Below are 16,964 nucleotides of genomic sequence, written 5' to 3' on the forward strand. Positions count from 1 at the left end.
GCAGAAACCAGAAGTCACAATTGTCATCTTGTGAGATTCCTTGGGATGCTTGGATCTTGCATTGATTCTTATCTAGCCAAGGTAACATAGAACTGCTACAGACCTTTATGCTGTCCATTCTTCCTTGGACATCAGTCAGTCTGGGAAAAAGTAGATAGTTCCAAAATACCGGCTTATCACTCAGGAAGAACCAAACACTACTTACCATGGACACAATTCTGGGAGCCTACCTTAGTAAAATGGTTCAGGGGTTATACTTTAAGGAGCTGTCAAAAAACTGACTAGAGTTCAGGCCATTTTGACTAGGTCTGTAAGAGTTTTAGGAAGAGATGTCTTAAACATATTCTGGGAATGACAGTCACCACCACTGTAATAACATGCATCATTTCCCAAGGAAGAAAGAAATCCAGTTGGCCTCTGTCTAAAAAGCAGTCCACCATCTGTCATGGGAAAAGAGAAATTTGTTCTTGAAAACTCTTCACATGAAAGGGAAAAGAGAGATCAGCACTGCCTGGCTATGACACAAGAATTAGACCAAGTGGAATGAAGTCTCAGCCAAAGATTTGTTACCGTGATGATTCACCAATTCAGTCAAATCACTGATTCTTCTTTGAGTGGCCTCTGCATAGTCCCACATTTGGGATTCAGCAGCCACGTGCAGCTCAGAAGGTGGAACATAACTAGCATTGCCCATTTGAGCTCTCACACACCCCTCTTTGCTGGGCCCTTACCTGTTCATGAGCATTCTAGGGCGTGTCTGTAAAAGGAGGCATAGTACTCCAATTACCTCTGCTCCTTCCACCTGCCAGAGATGACAGATGGGGAACAGCTCTGGAGAAAATCATCCCAGACCTCTTAAACAGTGCTTTAGTTGTTAGTTTCTTAGGGTAGCCTATTTTTATTAACGTTAAGGTTTTTAGTCCTCTCAGAAATAGACCCAGCAATCTCCTACACAGGCGCCAACTTTCCTTGGTGCCGGTGGGTGCTCACGCCCCTGGCTCTGCCCTGACTCTGCCCCCTCCCAGCCCCTATTGGACCCCTCCCCAAATCCCTGCCCTGGCCCTGCCTCTTCCCCAAGCGTGCTGCGTTCCTCCCAGTGCTTGCCACACAAAACAGCTGTTTTGCGGCACAAGTGCTGGGAGGGAGGGGGGAGAAGCAGGACACGGCGGCGTGCTCGGGAGGAGGTGGAGGTGGAGCGAAGGCGGTGGTGAGCTGGGGTTCGGGGGTGGGTTGGGGAGCTGCCAGTGGGTGCAGAGCACCCACCAAACTTTTTCTCTGTGGGTGCTCCAGCCACGGAGCACCCACGGAGTCAGCGCCTATGATCTCCTATATCCTTTTCTACCCATCTCCCATTTAACCAAAGTTACACACAATATCTAAGTGAAAGAGGCTTCAGTTACCTTAAAAAAAACTGTACTGACCAAGAAGGCTGTGATTCTCCAGCCTGATGTTGGTTAAGTTTTCTATTCTGCTCCCAATCCACATTGGTTTTCTCAGCTAAGTCCTATCACCCATCCAAACCTGACTGAATTGCTGTCCTGGGATGCTCTTGGGCATGAGGTTTACAAATCATCATTGTTGTCAACTTTCATTTTCCTTCATATGGGTATTTAGATTGTAACGCTGTAGAGTTTTGTGTCTTGCACAGTCATAGAATCACAGAAATATGGAGCTGGAAGGGACCTTGAGAAGTCAAGTCCAGCTCCCCTGTGCTGTGGCAGGGCCAATTAAAGTAGGCCACCATCCCTGAGAGGGGTTTGTCCAACCTGTTTTTAAATACTCCAGTGATGGGGACTCCACAACCTCCCTTGGAAGCCTATTCCAAAGTTTTTCCTAATATTTAACCTAAATCTCCCTTTCTGCAGATTAAGCCTTTTACTACTTGTCCTACCTTCAGTGGACATGGAGAACAATTGATCACTGTCCTTTTTATAACAGCCCTTAATGTGTTTGAAGATTATTAGGTCTCTCCATAGTCATCTTTTCTAAAGAATAAACCTGCCCTGTTTTTAATCTTTCTTCATAGGTTAAGTTTTCTAAACTTTTCATCATTTTTGTTGCTCTCCTGTGGACTCTCTCTCCAGGAAAAATGGGGACACACTGAAGTGTGGCACCCAGAATTGGGCACCGTACTCTAGCTGAGGCTATCCAGCCACAGCATACCAGCACTTTAAAAAAAACAACAACAACAACAACAAAAAAAAAACAGTAGTGAATGTGAGTTGCAGAAGGTTTGCACCTTTTGTGGACTTTCTTACAAGGATACAGAAAAGTCAAGAAACAGATATTAAGGAAGCATCCACCAGGCATAATTTGATGGTTCTTAGACAGTACTGTGGCAATGAGGGCAGCTGTTTTCAACATCAGTACTTTCAGATCCACCTTTGCTGTGTTTATCAGACTTTCATATGGAAGCTCAGCAGAAATTTGGGCAATTTGATGTGTCAAATAGGTATGGAGGGGAAGTGAGAAATCTGACATCTCTGATGTGTGAGAACTGTGGTAACAGACACTTGTATTATGAAATAATTGTCTAGGAAATCTCTTTTGCAATTCTTTCTTTCTATTTCATCTCAATTGTAGATTTCAAGTTCTTCAGTCACAATGAAGAATTTCAAAGTTTCAACTTGCTAAATTTCTTTTTAGGTAAGCACATGAGGGAAGAGGAAAGAGGTGTGGGGACTTCAATATGGGCAAGACAGCTAAATGCAGCTTCCAGGGTCACCCCTCAGGTAAGACAACATTTTAACCCATGTTATAGAACAAGGAGTATGCAGCTGTCAACAAAAAAACAAAACCAGTAAACTTGATGAAGGTATCTCCTTACTGCCCGTCTGGTAATTAAATAACTTTGGAGCTGGTAATTGATGACTATCTGTATCATGTTTTATCTGAGCTGTTCTGCCTTTTTGGATGTTTTAGGAAACATAAGTATATTTTAAAATTACTATAAAGACACTTTTCAGAGTAGCAGCCATGTCAGTCTGTATTTGCAAAAAGAAAAGGAGTAGTTGTGGCACCTTAGAGACTAACCAATTTATTTGAGCATAAGCTTTTGTGAGCTACAGCTCACTTCATCGGATGCAGTGAGTTGTAGCTCATGAAAGCTTATGCTCAAATAAATTGGTTAGTCTCTAAGGTGCCACAACTACTCCTTTTCTTTTTATAAAGACACTAGTATCTTAAGAAAAAGGGTGAATTTACTGTTCATGAAAGGTTGCAGAATGATGATCCACAGCCATGGAGTCTTACTTCAGACAGAGTAAGTTCTGGCTTTCCCATATTGCCCAGTCAAACTTTATTTGGAAACTTCATCTCTTTCTTCACCCTTCTTGTCCTCTCTAGTTATACTGCCATACAAGGTTGTCAACTGTGTGGTGCTTTTTGAGATGTGGACGCTTGCCCCTTGGAAACTGGATTGAGGCAGCTCAACTCATTTCACATAGGCCGCTAAACAGTCAGTAGTTGGTGTCATCTCTGAGTTTTTCATCTGGGCTGGATTCAAGCCAGAGGCCTGAAGATGAAAGACTCTAAATCCTGTTACCAATTCTCCAAGCCTTCCAATTTTTCATAGCATTTTAAAAGTCCATCTTACCTCTATAGCTTGTGTTCACTAGAAATGTTAGTAATACTTCAAGTTACAGGATACTGATACTATTTAGTAACTGTATATTTTAATTGCATGGTAACTTAGTATTCTATAGGAATATGTAATTACATGGTAGGGCTTATGGTTTTATACTTCCTAATTTAGAACTGGCTGTGTCTCAACTACTGAATATTCAAGACAAAGTGCCAATTTAAATATTCACTGATTGTGATATTGTTCATTATAGTTTGGAACTGTCTGTGAAATCAAGGACATTGTGTTCACACTTTGATCCCTGCAAAATAATGAAAGTGGAAGAAGTGGGTTATATATTTTTGTGTGTTCCTTACTTCCCTGTATCTGTACTCGCAACAGTTAAACAGTTTACCACTATTTTAGTGACTTTAACTGCATGTGAAAAAAGTTACACAGAAATATCATGTTGTTATAACTTAAGTTTTTGAATGGGCATATACTGTAGAGAAATGGACAGGGTGGTAAAACAGACCAGCCTTTATTCCTGTTAGAACTGTATCTTCATTCAGAAATATTTAATTTGTCCAGTAATACAATGAGAAGAATTAAAAGGTGTTTGCATCCAGAAATTATAAGTCCTCGTGTGTGATTGATTTCTCCCCCCGCCTCCCTTCTGCTCCAGGATACAAGTAAAGCTCAGAAATATATTAAGAAGGAGGGTGCATCAGAAGCTAGTCATAAGGTTCAGGAGAACAGAAATTTTACACACAGCAATGGCTTGAGCTTCCAACATGGCAAGTGCTCACGGGACTCGACCCTTATCCAAGGGGAGTGTCGGCTGAGTGATGGCAGCCTCAGCCCTGATAGGCCATATGGTGAGACGTCCTTGTCTATACCCCTTCATCCAACCAAGAGGCCAGCATCAAATCCACCCCCTATTAGCAACCAGGCCACGAAAGGTAATATTTTCTTTTTCTGTTGTCTTGTTCCCCCCACCCAAAAAAAAACTGGTTTCCTATTTTTGTTTATCTACAAACTTAGGAAAAACTTGTCTGAAACAGAAGCAGCAAAAAGTGCAGACATAGACTTTGAGAAAAAATCCAACATATAAGCATCACCTTGCAGTCAAATTTTGGCATGGAGTAGTTGTATAGTGGAAAAAGAGGGATTTAATGGTGTTATGCCCAATTTTGAGCTTTCCCTAGTTAGTGTTGACAACTTTTATAAATTTATCAGCTATGAAGTAATGATACCTAGTTTAGATTAAGCATCTGGGCTTCCCCCCCCCCTCTTTCTGAGCTGAGATTCTCAAAGTATGAGGCTTTAAAAGGTACCTTGCTGATCTTACTAGTTATCTCCTTAGCTGTGTAATTTACTTGAGTACAAATCTGAGGGAAGGGCACAATTCAGGGAGCAGAGACTAGTGGGTTTTCCTATTTAAACTAGGAAAATCTGGAGGTATATAATCACATTCTCTATTATAATGCTGACTGTAGCTTAAGAAAAGTAATGCTGAATTTCATATATGTCCATTATGCCCACTGCTTTGGTCCAAAACAAGTGGACAGAGATGAATTGCAATGTAGAAATATTTCAGCTGAAAAAGTTAGACTCCAGGGGAGAATCTGCTTTCCATTTAGGTTTATCTGATTTTACAAAATCTGTTCTAAAAATAGACTGATATACTGGTTTCAATTTTCCAGGCAAGCGTCCAAAGAAAGGAATGGCAACTGCCAAACAGCGCCTTGGGAAGATCCTTAAGTTGAACCGAAATGGCCATGCACGCTTCTTTGTTTGATGTGGTGGCTGCTGCTGCTGCTACTCCTCCTACTACTGCTGTCTTTCCTTCACAGCCAGTATTGAGGGCAACAGAGCCTGGAGCTGCTGCTGTTCCTCTGCTCGAAGTAGACTTGCATGTACCATGTAGAACACTGCCTAATGAACAAAAAAACCAATGCTGCATTTTCACTGTGCCACACCCGCTCAGCAATAACCATTTGGGAATGGGGAAACCTTCAGAGAGACAATGGACTGGGAAACAGTCTCTCATCAGGGCTTGAATATCACTTTGTTGCTGGTAGTGTCTGAGCTAATTCATGAGGGGAAGATGATAAAGGTGGTTATCCATAATTTATTTCTGACAGATTTTTACAACTTTTAAATTCATTTTTAACTATTTATTTGGAAGACTTTTTTTGTGGGGGTTATTAATTTAGATTTAAGAATGTGAAGGTTTTTTATTGTTCTTGATGATGTATGTTTGGTGCAGTGGAGAGCCACATTAATGGTAATTAGTCTGGACTCCTAAATTTGATATTCAGGTTATAGTCTTAAACAGGGATGTGATGCATTATTAATTATTTTTAAATTAAGTCATATGGAATCATATTTTATATTTTTTCTGCTCTTTATAAGCTATTGGTTGGGCTTTTGTTGCCCTGTAAGGTGCATACACTCTGCCAGTTTAGTTCCCTTAGCCTCTCTCCATTCTGTACACGTTGCTGACTCACCAAAGTGGAGAAGCAAAGACTCTTCTGTCTACAAGGAGAGCATGATTATTCAAGTTCAGTAGCTAACATGTCTTAAACCGCACCCCGCCCTCAAATTGGGGTTTATGCTCTTCCTCCTGACATGGTTCGTGTTTGGTCCGGGCCATGTGATTTTTTTTTCTCAAGGAGAAAATAAAATCCCTTTTGAGAAGTTTTATTTATACAACGTAGTTGAAATGTTAGTACAGAGGAGAGCAGCTTTTATCTTTTCCTGGGGGATGGGAGAGAGTGCAATATGATGGGTTAAGTTTCATATTTCCGAATAATTGTGTTGGTTGAAGAAACAATTCTTAAAATATAAATTGCAGAATTAAGATTTGGCAGATTACTTCCTGTGGTGGGTGGAGGGAGCACTAAAACTAAAAGGGAGTGATGATCATTAGTATACTTCAAAAATATATTTTACTGAGGAACTAAAGAGGCAGTTGAACATGTGCTGCTTGCAAGGCTGCACATGACAGCCAATTTGAGTCTTAACAGGTGCATATGTAAGTGTTGAGTTTAGTAGCTAGCTGATCTCAGAATGATCATTTGTGCCATACTTTACATAGAGCTGATAGTGAATGCCAATTCTGAATTACCTGTAAATAATGTTGATTTTAAATTTGTATTTTTCTGTAATATAAAATTAAATATTTAACTTTTCAGGGTGCGGGGAGAGGGGAACAACTTTACTTGATTCTGTAAAAAGGGCATTTTGCAGGGTCCAGCCAAAAGTAAAACATTGATGTGCTAGGGATACCATCTTGGATTTTTCCTGTATAGTGAGAGTGAAAAGGCTTGGCTTAGCTATCCAGTTTATTGATTTGTCTTAACTCTACTCAGTTTGCCTGTCCTCCATATTCTGTCCTGAATAGCTTCTTCCTGCCGTGCTTAAAAACATTCAGTTTTACCTTCCAGATTTACATGTAGCAGATTTACATGTATACAGCTAGATTAGAATATGAATAATGCCCTTGGAAATTTATGGAAATATATGCTGTCTGGATTTCCTGATTATTGCAAGATCAGAACTAGCTAGCTGAGGGCCAGCCCATTTCTGGATGAGAAAATATAACATGGATATGGATAGGGCAAATAGCATTCATGATTTTTCTTTCTCCAGAACTTGCAAATTATTGTTTGTTTCTCTTCGTCCTGGCCCAGCTTTTGATTTGAAAGTAGTGTAGACATCAAAGTTAATTGATTTTGTTAACCCATAGCCAAAAACACACTGGATGAGTTAAAGCTCTGTTGGCAGACAATTTTTCTTTAATACATGCTACCAGCCCTGTTTAGGGTGATGGGAAAGGAGACAATAAAAGTGATACTCACTAATTACCAAGTAACAAAAGACAGGGAGCAGTTAGTCTACAGGTTTCGAAAGTGACCACAAATAATAATGTTCTCAGGCAAGAAATTTTCCAGTCAGTAATGACGAGAAGAAAAAATACTTTCAACATTCGGTATAAACATTTAATTCTATCTTCTGATACATTCTCATGGAAATATTTGATGATTGTGTACCATGTTATCAATACTTGTTTAAATGATAAGAAAAAAAGCTTACCTCTGATCTGTTTGTGTCAGCTCAGGGAAAACCAGGTCATATCTGCCAGGCTTTGAGTAACTGGTTCAGTTCTGGCAAACCAAACCAAACTGCTTTTCGCTTACTATCTTTTTTTTATTAATTAAGACAACAGAAGTATTTCACAAGGGACATCAAGCAGAATTGGAGAGGAGTAAAGACTGATTTTTTTTTTAATGTAGATTCTGAGAACACTACTTACTGAAACAGAAATATGCCACAATGGAATCTTGAATAAGGAGATTTGGAATATGGAACATACAAAATGCTGCTTTCCTTGGGACTTGTCTGCAGCAGGTCTGCCTTCTAAGCCTCTTCATTAGCAAAGTATATAGCTATCATCTTACTAGTGGAAAAAGTACTTGGCTGGACCCATATATGTTTAATGGTTATTTCTAGGTTTTTTTTCTTTCTTCCCTTCTCTCCCACTTTTTCAAGGTGGCTCTCCATTGTAGTGAGTGTACTAATGTCTCTTCATAGGCTGTCAACAGGCAGAAGTTCATTTCCATTTTCTCCATATTTCCATGCTTCCAGCAGAAGTCTTTAAGAGACTAAAACTTTATTTGGGGTGAGAGGGAACCTCGGTCAATCAGTTTAAAAGAAATTTTCTTGATTGATAACAAATGAATCTCCTTCTGGTAGCTTGATGAAGAGGATGTGTTGACCTCACTTATTCATGTATTTGTATGTTGGGATGTTTTTATTATATTCTTGGAAGAAAACACTGTTGCACCAAACTTTTTGTAGATGGACTGAACCTGGTGCTGAGAGAGAGGTGGAGAGAAAATAACCTGTCTTTTCTCACATTTCACTTTTGGGATGGGGGGTAGATGGATAGGAGCACTGAATCTTCCTATGGGAACTCATTTTCAAGGAGGATATTTAAAGAAAAAAAAAGATATGAAGAATTTGGACTTCAAGATAAAATTATTATACTTACTTTTTAAACTTTCTGTTGCTAGAAGGAAAAATGGTATGAAATGGAACCCTTGGGGGTTTGCTCTTCTCCAAGTACTCAAGTTCTTATAATTTTTAAAAAGAAATATGTGAAAATGGAAAGACCACCTAGAAATTATATCAAGGACTCTTCCAGCAACTTTCCCCTTTCTTCCTGTACTATACTTGCTAATAAAGCCTGGCTACAAGGTAGCCCTTAATGACCTCTGAGGTAGATAACCTATGCAACCTATAATATTCTACATGAAATAATTCTTGAAGAAATCATTTCAAAAGGGTTTGATGTTAAGAATGAACAGTTGTTGCTTTCTGACCACATTTTTAAGCTGAAGTACCTGTGTTAATTTTAATAGAGATAAGAGCACAGTGTCATGGCCATCCTTTAAAAAGCTTCAGCTTTCCCAAATTTTTTATATGGCATAGGCTGCTTTCATTCACCAGGGCACGAAGTCCTAAATTTTGAAATCTTTGCAGGCGTTTAACCCAGGGCTGAGTCATTATCTGGCTGACCCTTGGTTGGTAATTGTGGGGACTGAGGAGGGCTGAGGCTAGAACCTCAGCTAGTGGTCCCCTCTAGCCTCCATGCCACCAAAAATCTTAGTGTCTTTTTAAAGCTCTTCCAGACCAAGGTTGTCCATGGCCCTGGGACTAAGCAAACCTAGAGCCACTTTATTCTGCGGAAGAAATATAAATGAAACCAAGGCCTTACTGTTTGTGGTTAAACTGGATTAAAAAGCTGCAACATCCATTTAAAAAAAACAAACAAAAAAAACCCAACTATTTCTGGTTGCAAAACAAATGGTGAATCATGCAGGGGGTGGGAAATATGAATAGCACTGATTAGGAAATGCACGTGCTTCTTCAGAAGCTGCATTTCCTTTTGGAAAAGGACTTTTTTCTACTTTTAATAAAAATTAAGCCATAACAGTTTCATGCTGTGGGACGGGAGTGAAAGGGATCACTTTAACAGATTATATTAATATGAATTATCACTTCTGCTGGGATATGTCTGATTTTGTCAGTGCTTTGGCAGTTATTTCTCTTTTTAAAATCCATTAAATTTGAAAGAGGAGATAGTTCTTGGCTATATTTACTAGTTTTGTAGTAATGTTTTGCTGACCCATTTGTCTTCTCCTCTCCCTTTTCTACTCTGTCTAATTTCTATCCTTTTTTTGAACATCTGTGGAAAATACTGGCTTGTCTGCCTGAATAGGGGTCTCCGTGTGCATGCGTTGGGTGTGTGTGTGTGGGTGTGTCTTTTTACAGAAACGCACTACAGTGTTGAGTATTTGGCTGGGAAAGGGGATGCTGCAGCTTTAAAGAGCATTTTTTTTTTCAATCCATAACAGTATTTCCCATCCTCTTTTGCCTGCAGGCAGGGAAAATGTATGTACAGTATTTATTTTTGTTTCAATTTTACTTCAAATTTGTAAGTTTCTATAAGTAGCTCACATTGGTTATTCTAGGGGAGGACAAGTGGCTTGTTTAAATTTGTATTTGATATTCATAGTTTCCAGTTTCTGTACTTTAAAATATTGAAATTAAAAAGTTGTAATACTTATGTTTTGATTTTAGCAATCTATAGTGTTTAATTTCTACAGGTTTTTGTTCACTTGCTTAAAAGTGTAAATACAGAAAGTTGTAAAAAAATGTCTTATGAGGGAAAATGCTTAATTCTGTTTCTAGGACTGATTTTTGTGCCTGTTATTTGACTCTGGATTTTGATGAAGATGTGGGGAGTGCAGTACATTTTCTTACTATTTTAAAGTGTAAGTTTGCTTTCTGTCAGAATGTTCTCTGGGAGCTGAATGCATTTTGCGAGGATGTATGCAGTCTTTTTTGACACCTAAGTGTAAAAAGAAATGGTTGAGACTTCCAGTGGTCCATCACTTAGTAAACTTCAAGAAATTGAACCAATTTGGAAGCATTTTAATGCCGAAAGAAATTATTTTTTTCTTTTTCTTCTTACTACTTTTTTTTCATATTTTTACTTTTTGGTCAAGTTTGCCTTATGCTCCTGATGCCTCTGGCTTTACTGGGAGCAGCTCTTCCTGTCTGTGACTGAGGAGGTACTGTTTCTGTTAGAGTGGGTTTCTCTTGCACTCACACTCCTTCCTTCCTTCCTTTCTTAACATTGTCTCATTTCCTTTTTATCCTTGCCTACTTTTCTGTCCATTCCACCTGCAACTGCATCATGTTTCATTTCACAATCATCAGTGGTCCCCAGTTTGTAGTCATGGGTCACCACACCACTTGGAGGAAGAAGCACTGCCACACTGCGTTTAGAGTTAGTGTAATGCCTTCTCTTTCTTTCTTCTCTACAGAGAGAGTGCTGTGTGCTGCTGAACTGCTTCAGAGACTTGCATGGGGGAAACACTCCATCTATCCCATGCAAGTGCTGTGCTTCAATACCACAGTGATGCCCACGCCACAGTATAAAAATCTTAAATGATGTGTCAGTGGGTTCAGAAGAACAGGATGGCAAAAGTTGTGTTTTTTGTATCCTGTGTAGCTAGCCAAGCCACTTACTTCTCAGGCTGGCTCTCAGCTTACTGGGAGAAAATTCTTTAGCCATGGACTAGGACCCTAACTTACTAGGTAGTGTACAAAAACAAAGAAGATAGTCACTGCCCCCAAAGAGCTTCAGTATAAGATAGAAATGGTCCAAAGGTAAATGATCAAGCTCTTTGGTCCACATGTTTAAAACATGCAGCCATCATTATTTTTCTGAGCAGAAATTTTCTTCTGCACTTCAAATATGAAGGGTTTTTTTAAGGGAAGGCTCTGAGATAAGCGATCTTAAGGAAATGGGGCAGAAACATCAAATATTAAAAGCGTCAAATTAACTTTGCCAAGTGTGTGCTTCATGTGCCTTCCATAGGTTTTTTTAACTTCACCGGGTAAAACTCTTCTAAAATTGTGCAGCCACATAATTCCACAGAATCTCAAGATGTTAATCTATCAAGTAAGCTCACATTTCAAAAAGTGTTAAGAGCACTTAAGCTGTCCAGGAGTGCTGCAGCAAGACAAGATGTTCCCACCAAACAGGCTAATTGCATTCTCATGCACCAAATGGCTTTTCATACTGATATTCCGATTTTAAAATAAAGCAGGAGTGAGATGCGGGCAATGGCAGTGGCATTCTCACCGGGTTATAAGTAGGAAGCTGCATAGCCATATAGAAGTTGCTTGGAGTGCTAATCTATTGCTTTCAGAGGTGGCGGTGGCTGTTAAGGAGAGATCATATGCTCTTTCTTCCCCCCTTGTGCCTTTTACTATAATTAATTTTTTGCCTTTTACCAGTCTCACTCCATTGCAGATTGAACAAGAACTACATGTAAAAGTGCCCTAAGCATAGATATTACAATAAAATATCCACACTTATATATTTAATAAATAACTGAATGGAAACATCACTGGATGGACTTTTGCACCTTTACTACAGCATTTTCTTATTCCCTTTAACACTGAAGGGTTTTTTGGGGGAAAATACTTTCTCTTTTTATCAGACAGGTGAAATTCTACTAGATAGACTCTAACATTGTACCAAATGGGGCAAACATCTGAGTTTTCAGTTTAATAACTCACAAGATAACCTCTTCTGTTAAGAGAGGTTAGGGTAGTTCTCGTGGTTAATACTTTTGAAGGCTTGAGCCATCCATTGTACTTCCTTTAGCACATTGGCCTTGTCTTCACTACTGGAGATAAACCTAAGCTCCTCCATGAGGTTTACCTTGTCCTGGTAGCATTTTAAAGTTATAATTGCTTGTCTACGCAGGGAATTGAACATGTTAGTTAATAGGATGTTAAACACGCACCTTTTTTGCTAGTGTTTGTTAGTGCTACTGGACACAAAGTCACAAGGATGGGTATGTTGGAATATGCTATGGTGAATATTCATTCCTGTAGAAGTACTCTTCCCTCTGGGAGGCATTGGAATTTAAGCTTTTACTCTGGTAAATAATGCATGAACACTCCCAGAACAAAAGTTAATTAGGACTGGAATGGAAATGCTAGTATACCATTTTTATTCATTTTAAGATTGCTGTGGAAATTAATGCATTTAACACACCAAACTAATTAGAAATTAAAATATAAACAGACAGATGGTTTATATGTGGGAGAAATCACTGATAATTTATTCTCCTCTACTGGTAGTTGCTAAGAAGATTAAGGACCAAAGCCTCAAAAGTCAGAATTCTTACTGGTCCATCTGAAGCATTCAGTGTTGTAGCCATGTCAGTCACAGGATATTAGTGAGACAAGCCGGGTGGGGAATATAATTTATTAGACCTATTTCTGTTGGCAAGAGAGACAAGCTTTCTTACCTGAAGAAGAGCTCTCTGTAAGCTCACCCACCTTGTCTTTGTTACATCTGAAGGCAGGCTCATGAGCCATTGTGCTTTGTCTTTACTACCTGAAGTCTGACTTCCTGAAGCCATCTTATACCGAGACTTTAGAACAAGAGCTGCAAACTTGTAAAGAATTGCATTTGGATTAATAGCTCTAATTATCTGTACTTCTCAGTGCTCCTGCTGTACATGCTGTACGGTTTTGGAAAATAACCTTCATCGGAACACACAAGGTAACTAAAAATACAGTACATGAAGTTTGTTCGTGATCCCTTTGAATCTACCACAAAGGGATCATACTATCTCTTACTCCTCCCCGAAGATCATTTTTTAATGAGAAATAATAGTTCCCTAGTTTAACTTTGTGCAATTATTGGGAGTGATATTTCCACCCGTGCACAGAGATTTAAACTGTAGTACACCTGAAAGAAATATTTGTGATCTGAGTATATACCCTGGTGGTAACTTGTGAAATTGCAAGCCACACTTTTATGAAGAAGTCAGCAAAACTGAGGCCTGCTAATACAGTTTCCTGTGATGGGGAGGGGAGGAGTGTGAACAAACTCCTAATTAGTTAATGCTAATATACACTTTGGAAGAGATATTCATCTTCATGCTTCACTCTTAAGCCAATCTGTAATTAGTAGGTATTGGGAGGTTTCTTCCACCTTCTGAAGCATCTGGTGTTCGCCACTGTCAGACAGGATACTGGACTGGATGGCCCATGGGACTGATCCATTATAGTAATTAATTAATTCTATGGGGAATTACATGCTTAAAGTCCATCATGTGACAATTATTTTATTTATGAGAATATAGTGCCTTTTCTATGTGGATAAAATGCTTCTGCATTAGAGGGTTTTGAATCCTCAGAGTGGGAAGCAGTCAGAAGAACATTTTTCACTGTTTAAACTGAATGTTTTAAAAAGTGGTGTTAAGAGGCACTTGGATGGCTCAGATCAGGGGTTCTCAAACTTCACTGCACCATGACCCCCTTCCAGGGCCACCCAGATGGGAGGGGGCAATTTGCCCTGGGCCCCCAGGAGTGTTTTCGGCAGCACTTCGGCAGCAGGTCCTTCAGTGCCACCAAACACACCCGGAGTGAAGGACCTGCTGCTGAAGACTCGCCGCTGCTTCTTCCGCTCCAGGTCTTCGGCTGCTGGGGTCCTTGCGCTCCATGTCTTCGGCGAAGTACCACGAAGACCCGGAGCGGAAGGACCCCTGCCGCCGAAGACCCCAGGCCCCCTGAATCCTCTGGGCGGCCCTGCCCCCTTCTGTAAGAGCCCCGCTGCCCAGGGCTGAATACCTCAGGCTTTGGCTTCAGTCCCAGGTGGTGGGGCTCAGGCTTTAGCCCCAAGCCCCAGCAAGTCTAAACCAGCCCTGGCGACCCCATTAAAATGGGGTTGCGACCTATTTTGGGGTCCCGACCCACAGTTTTTGAGAACCGCTGGTTCAGATGTATAATAGGTAGTCTTTTGCTTCTAGATTGTCAGTTCACATTTAGCCTGTGTCGGTGGGGATCAGGTTACTATCTATCTCATGGCTGTGAAAGGAGTTGATCACACTCCAAATGCTAATGGACAGATGTGCACATCATAAAACGAGTGCCACAAGTGACACTAAAGTTTCCAGTCTTAGCAGGGAGATTAAGCATTAAATGTGACATCAATCTGAATTATCTATCCCAGCAACTGTTTCTCCAGCTCAGGATTGAGGCACTAGTGGGACATTGTGGAGAAATGCAGTGTATCTATTTTATTTAGCCACAGAAAAAGTACATTAATGTCAAGCTTCAAAACTATTAACCCAACTTTTTTACCCATATGAAATTCACCTTTAAAAAGTTAAATCCACAATATTTAAGCACAGTGGGAACTGATTTATGATGCGCCAGTGGGTCTCTCAGCTGCCCTGATTAGAAATGGCATTTTTCAGTAATGAAGTGGCTGCCGACAGGACTATTTTTGTTTTGTGGGTTTTCATTTAAAAATTTAATTTTCAGTAGCGTTCTTGACAAATATCCATGTGTATTGCATATGCAGAATACATGTTTATAATGCCTACTGAGAGGATTCCCTGTAGTTTTGTGCAGTTGCTCAAAGTGGCTGGAAGGATAACATTCTCTCTGAAGCTGCGAGCAGCCCCTCTGCAGCATTGCCAGACTCTGGAGTGAGAAACCTTAACCCTAGCTGTTTCTAAACTTTTTTCCAAAACTCAAATTGTTCTCAGACAGCAGTATCAAAATAATACATTCAGCATATCCTTACCCTCCACCCTCGTCTTTCCCTTTCTTTCAATTTCCATTTTCTTTAAAATAGAAGGAAAAATTCTAGTTGCTAAATACAACAGTTCTGCTGCCACTATCATTTCCAGCATCACCTTTAAAGAATCCTTTTACTGTTTGAGAATAAACCTAATGCCTAAGGGCTAGGGCTAGTAGTGACCTCCTGCACAATAATTTTATCAATCTTTTTCTTGGTTGTGAAGTTCAGAAGTTTATTGATAGATGAGTGATCTCTCACATTGTGGCTGTGTTGAACCACATTGTTCGATGAGAAGACTGATGTGTCCCTCCATATGCTGAAAGACTCTAGGGACACTCTCTGCTCAGTCTATGCTGGGCAGCTTCAATGTGAAAGTTGCTTAGGTATACTTTAAGAGTTTTGGAAAACAATTTCTTCTCTCTAAACTATCATATTTTCTTATTCCTTTTCCCTGTTGTTACTTCGTACGATGATATGCCTTGAATTTAGCTTTGTCTTTTGCTCCATTTATTGGAAAATGTCATGATCCAGTTTGATTTCAGATTCACCCCCACTGTAGTAAATTATTGGTGTTGGGAGTAGTGGATTGTAACATCACTGAAGTAGTCTGACTCTCTAAAAAGAAACATTTTTATATGCGAGCATCTGAACAAACCAGCATTAGGTAAGGATTCATGAAGGTGACCATGGTAATGTTAACATTAAAATAGCCTTGTTCCCTATTTATGGTCTGACCTTATTAAAGGTCTTGTGGATCCCTTTGCTTGGATTCTTTACCAGCTGCCGCCAAGAATGGGCCTTTTGCATCAGTGCCCAGACTTAACACAAAGAGACCTTCAGTAGGTCTGGATTTCCTGTGGGATGACTTCCATCAGGACCTGTAGCTTCACCGTCATGGAATCTAAACACAATGCAGTGAAGAGGTGAGAGGAGAAAACACTGTCTGAATAGAAAGCTAGTTTGGGGGTGGGAAAGAGGAAGTTGATTCCATAAATGAAAACTAGGGTGATCTCTGTCCAAAGAGTCCCCCAGCACTCCTTCTACAACACCTCTTCGACAGAATTAGTGAAAACTGCACCAAGGACCAACTCCCCTTTGCAACCCTCTGTCTTAAACCGCCACCTTAAAGTATTCCTATGTGGTTTCCAGTGCAGTTTTGTTTGACTCCTATTTACCAGGAGATGCCTAGTACAACGGGGCCCTGATTTATGGCATCAAGGTGCTGCTGTAACAGAATAATACATATGATTTGCAACCTGTTGTATAAAAGAGGTCTTGTGTGTGCTTTTTCTGGAGAACTCTTCCTTATTTCCCAAATAGGCCTGATGGTGAGCCAGGACAACAGATCCTCAGATGCATGGTGATAAGTTGTAAGAACCTGAATCGGACAGAATATGACTAGTGGATCAAGGGTGAGGAGATAATTGTAGTGCTGTCTAGCCTACTGCTATCGACAGTGGTTGGAAGGGTAATGATGTTTTTTAATCCTAGAATTGGATGTTTGTGGTGAGTCACTGCTAGTGTATGCGTAATTTTGCATAGGAATATGCAAGCCTCACTCTTTGCTTTAAAATATCCCTGCTTCACAATTACAGCATGGGGCAGCGGTCACTTGCTGGTTTGAACTAGAGTAAATGGTAGATTCTCGGTAACTTGAAGTCTTTAAATCAAAATTTAAATCAAGTAACTCAGGCAGAGGTTAGGGCCTGT

At 40.0% G+C, this 16,964-nt stretch overlaps 2 protein-coding genes across 4 annotated transcripts in view; one reads left to right on the forward strand and one right to left on the reverse strand.

The window, feature by feature from the left end:
• The window catches only part of KDM7A (lysine demethylase 7A), a 95,648-nt gene extending 84,164 nt beyond the window's left edge, over nt 1-11,484 (forward strand). Inside the window, exons 18-20 of one of the 2 annotated variants that reach the window (XM_073322670.1) lie at nt 2,584-2,732; nt 4,248-4,524; nt 5,269-11,484. In XM_073322670.1, coding sequence (XP_073178771.1) covers nt 2,584-2,732; nt 4,248-4,524; nt 5,269-5,363 — 521 coding nt within the window. In that variant the 3' untranslated portion in view covers nt 5,364-11,484. The remainder of the gene's footprint in view (nt 1-2,583; nt 2,733-4,247; nt 4,525-5,268) is intronic. The other variant, XM_073322678.1, reaches the window with a different exon arrangement.
• Nucleotides 11,485-13,613: 2,129 nt separating this feature from the next.
• LOC140902528 (cystine/glutamate transporter-like) overlaps nt 13,614-16,964 on the reverse strand; it is a 28,322-nt gene continuing 24,971 nt past the window's right edge. For both annotated transcript variants that reach the window (XM_073322700.1, XM_073322690.1), the window contains one exon: nt 13,614-16,155. In XM_073322700.1, coding sequence (XP_073178801.1) covers nt 16,091-16,155 — 65 coding nt within the window. In that variant the 3' untranslated portion in view covers nt 13,614-16,090. The remainder of the gene's footprint in view (nt 16,156-16,964) is intronic.

Source organism: Lepidochelys kempii, chromosome 1 (genome assembly GCF_965140265.1).
Source record: "Lepidochelys kempii isolate rLepKem1 chromosome 1, rLepKem1.hap2, whole genome shotgun sequence".
Lineage (NCBI taxonomy): Eukaryota > Metazoa > Chordata > Testudines > Cheloniidae > Lepidochelys > Lepidochelys kempii.